At 35.0% G+C, this 5,269-nt stretch overlaps 1 protein-coding gene across 1 annotated transcript; it reads left to right on the forward strand.

Moving 5' to 3' along the window:
- The first annotated feature begins 3,338 nt into the window (after nucleotides 1-3,338).
- Nucleotides 3,339-4,271, forward strand: LOC128103638 (olfactory receptor 8B8-like). The gene has a single exon (XM_052728211.1). It carries the CDS (start codon nucleotides 3,339-3,341, stop codon nucleotides 4,269-4,271), a length of 933 nt encoding a protein of 310 aa, XP_052584171.1.
- Nucleotides 4,272-5,269: the final 998 nt, after the last annotated feature.

Below are 5,269 nucleotides of genomic sequence, written 5' to 3' on the forward strand. Positions count from 1 at the left end.
CTGTATTTTAAGTCTTTCAATTTAGGATATTACCAAATAATAATGAATTAATATGCACAGAGCCTTTTCATAGATCCAACTTTACATGTACTCAGAGACAATATTCACCATTTCCCATAGGCAGAGCATTATTTGATCACTTTCCCATTATTTTTCTAAATCACTACACGATTCCAAAGGAAGATACTCTACATTGACAATTCCTGTTTTTCAAAGCAACACCTGAGGCATGGAGATGCTAAATAACCTCTCCAAACTATCATAGTAAAGAAGTGTATGAGATGAGATCGGGCGCTTTCAGGGAAAAAAAAGAAAATAAACTTGGAGTAAACGTTCTACTACTGAAATTACCCTTGACTTGGTGACCAATTTGTTAGTAAACTATAACATTTCTGGTTAAATTACACCAAATATAAAATGTACATATCATCTATATTAAATGCAACTGATTATATTTGGAATTACATATTTTAGTTGAATAAAACCTTGAACTGACCCTCAAAGCAATCAAGCAACCTGCAAAAATTCTGCCCAGGAAAAAATACGAAATTCAAATAACCTTTGGAGTTTTACCTTATTAAATAGCAGGAAACATGTACCCATACCAATAACACATTGGTATTTGCTATTTTCTCCTTACTAGCTAGTTTTAATGCTCACCTTGACTCTCAAGTTGACACAACATAGTACCACTGAGAAGGAAGTCTTCAAGAAGAGTTTCCTGATCAGGTTGACCTATAAACATTTTGTGGGGGACTTTATTAATTGGTAATTGATGTAGGAAGATCCACCCTGAATTTAGGGGTCACCATTTTATAAACCTGGACTGTATACTAGGATTGTAACCTAGTTGTGCAGAGAATATGCAAGTAAGCAAGAACTAATTTAGTATTTCTGTCTTTCTGTGTTTTTCTCTCTCTGTCTCTGGGTTTCCATCTGTGTCTCTGTCTTTCTCTATGTCTCTGTCTTTTCCTCCCCTCCTCTTCCCCCACTTCCTTTCCATCTCCCTACCTCTCACTTGAGCTTTAAGTTGTTTATTTCAAGCTAAGAAAATGTTTTTATGTTCAGGAGCATGGGTTAACCCAAACATGCAGCATCGTTGAAAAGTCTCATTTACCACGAGTGAAAATGCCTAAAAAAGTGCATCATGGAGTCCTTGAAAATTACATTTCTAAATTTAAAGATGTTGCGAGCACCCAGTCATTTCATAACAACCCCCATAATATTTAAGGAGATGCCATTGCTCCTTTGTAGACCTTAACAGCACCTCAGTATGTGATCTGTGAGTGGACTTAGAATGTTTCAATTTCTTGAAATGAAATTTGTCCAGAATATCTTCACAGATCTCTGTATACATGATACCTTATGCGAGATGAGAGCTTTGGTGTATTACTACCCTGTAGTAATGATGATATATTTTCCATCAAATAGTTAGGAGTATGTATGTACCATTATCACTAAAGACTGTGAACAAGAACCAAAACAATAATAGATGTCCCTGAAGAGATGGAAGTGATTGGAAGATGAGGGTTCAGAATTGGCTCAAGCACAAGAGTATGTAAATCCCCATAGAGAAATGTGTGCACCACTCAAATCCCCAACATCTGAATTACCCATCAGAGCACAGTATGAAAGTGGTATCAGCTCATTCCGTCTTTACATCAGCTGTCTGATCCTGGGAAGATATTGAGTAAGCTTCTACTTTGCATGTAGCCAAGTGCATTATTTTACTAAACTCATTTGAAGTGTCTGTTTTCTCAGTGGGTATGATAATAGACAACATGTTCATTTTCTTCTGATACTTTAGTGGATTAAGGGTTACCTTTAAAAACTATGAGCAAGTTTGGAGAATTAGAGCATTTGTTGTGACACAAGCTCTTAGAATAAAAAGAACCAATCTAGCAGAGCCCGAAACTGTCCATTAAGGACCTCAGCAGTAAATAACAATAATAAGGAATAGATAAGCTTTGTAAACAGCCATATTGCTTTCTTGATCTTTACAACTTTATGTATATATATATATGTATATATATATATATGATATTGATATATTTTGCATCAAATAGTTAGGAGTATGTATGTACCATTATCACTAAAGACTGTGAACAAGAACCAAAACAATAATAGATGTCCCTGAAGAGATGGAAGTGATTGGAAGATGAGGGTTCAGAATTGGCTCAAGCCAATATATATATATATATAACCATTGAAGTATATAAATATGTATATATGTATAATTTATTGTTTTCAATTCACTGGGAAATAACTTTTCAATGTAGTTAATTGGTATATGCTCCTTTCATTCATTGTGAAATAACTTTAAAATGAAGTTAATTGGCACTTGCTTCCTTTGATATTGGGAACCTTTTGCATGAGAACACTATTTTATGTTCTATCATGTTAGGAAATTTGAATATACAATGTAACATGGCTAGCTAGCATTTGTTAATACATGGGAAGTCTAGAAATTAATCATGCTAGATAATTGAACTTTATTTCACTTTGACCTAAATCATCTAATTTTCACTTCCTGCATTCTAGCAGCCAACTTCATACTCTCTCTTTCTGTGAATATAAATGAGATTGCACATAGAGTGCATTTCATGTAATATGTCCCCAAATGTGTTTTGTTATAGTGATACACAATCCAAGGACCAGAGTTGTGCCCTTTTCTTCTCATTTGACAAAGTCCTAAAACTCGATGTTTCGACATGGATGTCTTGGACAACAAGCAGAGTCATTTTCAAAGTCAGTAGATACCTGTGTTGTGATGTTTAATTAGCAAGTTCACTTTGCATGTACAGTTCTCACATGGAATCTAATGTGATGGTAGCAGAATCCTCACCATTCCTAGACTCTGGGTCTTTTGTTTTACATCTGAAACAGTGTTCATAGCCCTAGCCCACCAGAGTTCAGTCTGGATGAATTGTGAAAACAGGTCATTGGAGCTTTTGTTTGTATTGGGGAAGAGATGAAACAAAAACAAAAAGTGAGATGAGACTAGAGCAATGCTGTTCTGAGCCTCCACCATCTCCCTTTCCCCCGACTTCTACTGCAGTCATCGTAGGATTTGACAGTCCTGCTCTTAGCTCTGTAAAACAGCTGTGGTAAGTCTTGCATGATCCTCTCATAGCACCATTTAATTTTGTTTCACAGGATGTCTTATTTTAAAAAATGGGGCGGTGGTGGCGCATGCCTTTAATCCCAGCACTCGGGAGGCAGAGCCAGGTGGATCTCTGTGAGTTCGAGGCCAGCCTGGGCTACCAAGTGAGTTCCAGGAAAAGGCGCAAAGCTACACAGAGAAACCCTGTCTCGAAAAAAAACCAAAAAAAAAAAAAATGGCTGTGGCAAATTACTCTGTGGTAACTGAATTCATTCTCTTGGGCTTAACAGGCCAGCCTGACCTCCAAATACCCCTGTTCCTGCTCTTTCTAGTAATGTACATGATAACGGCATTGGGGAACTTGGCTTTAATTATTCTCATTGTGCTGAATTCTCACCTTCACACCCCTATGTATTTTTTCCTTTTAAACTTATCCTTTGTAGACTTTTGTTACTCTTCTGTAATTACGCCAAAAATGCTAATGAACTTCATGCTAAAGAAAAATTTTATCTCCTATGTGGAATGCATGACCCAGTTCTACTTATTTTGTTTTTGTGTCATTTCTGAGTGTTATGTCCTGACATCAATGGCCTATGATCGCTATGTGGCCATCTGCAATCCACTCTTGTATAATATTGTCATGTCTCCCAAGGTGTGTTCCTATCTTATGCTTGCTTCATACTTCATGGGTTTTTCTGGTGCCATAATCCACACTGGTTGTGTCTTGAGACTGACCTTCTGTGATGGGAACACCATCGACCACTATTTCTGTGATGTCCTCCCTTTGATGCAACTCTCCTGTACCAGCACCTATATTAATAAGATAGAGATTTTCATTGTAGCAGGAAAAGACATCATTGTGCCCACTGTGATCATCTTTATTTCTTACGGCTTCATCATCTCTAGCATATTCCAAATGAGGTCCACTGAGGGCAGGTCAAAAGCCTTCAGCACTTGCAGTTCCCACATAATTGCTGTCTCTCTGTTCTTTGGATCTGGTGCATTTATGTATCTCAAGCCCAACTCAGTTGGACCAACAAATAATGGAAAAATATCTTCAATTATTTATACCACTGTAATTCCCATGATGAATCCATTAATTTATAGCGTGAGGAACAAAGATGTTAAAGCTGCTTTGAGAAACACTCTGAACAAGAAAATCTTTTAATCAGAATTTCTTTTTGTTTATAGTTATACCACAGAGAATTTATGCATTTTATTGTTATGATATTTCATATCAGATTTTTTTAACTATGGAGAGGGAAATTGGAGGTCTCTCATTTTCATTTTCTACTTTATAGTAGCTTTTTTTCTTTACCATGGGTAGAATATCTCCTTTAACCATTTCTCTTCTTTTAATAATAGGGCAGAGTTTATTTTACTTTTTCATTTTTGTGATAGACATTATTCTTGACAATAGGGAATAATTCCTGTTATTGTTTAAAACAATACTAAGATGGCCTGGATTCCTTTTAGCATACAGGTATCATTTGACATTCAAAATAAAATATGAGCGTGATATCATGTCTTCTATCCTCCACTTTAAAATACCAATGTTTAATAGATGAGCCCATTTCTGCATTATTGTTAAATTAAATACAACTCATGTTGCAGAAGTAAATAATATTAATTAAACATTTTTGTCAGATGTCTAATACTTTGTATTTAAAGACAATATCATGTTTTAGAGATCATCAATGTATATTTATTATATTATGATGATTCTTAAGTTTAGTTATTTTAATAATTTATATGGCACACAGTTCTGAGAAAAAAGGTTCCAGAATAATACAGAATAATATAATAATAATAATAATAATAATAATAATAATACATTATATTCTGATTTTCAAGTCTTGCATCCATTCTATCATACTTTCTGTCTACATTATTTTATTCATTTTATTTCACAAAATTGATGTATCAAAACATTTTATTTTTTTCTGCATGGTATAGAAATCCAGTACAGGGATTCTGTTGCTTCAGTGTTTCTTCAAGAGGACATTTTGATGGTTCTTTCTATTGGTAAATAGCATGACTGTTGTGGCAGTGTAAGTGGCAGACAACAGGTTTCAGAACTGACTTCATTTGCGAAAAAAATCTTAAATATTTTACAGGTCTTGTTGTTAAAAGAATATGGCTTTAAAAGAATGCCAAACAAATAGG

The sequence above is a fragment of the Peromyscus californicus genome, unplaced genomic scaffold (assembly GCF_007827085.1).
Source record: "Peromyscus californicus insignis strain IS unplaced genomic scaffold, ASM782708v3 Scaffold_11__1_contigs__length_118956290, whole genome shotgun sequence".
Lineage (NCBI taxonomy): Eukaryota > Metazoa > Chordata > Mammalia > Rodentia > Cricetidae > Peromyscus > Peromyscus californicus.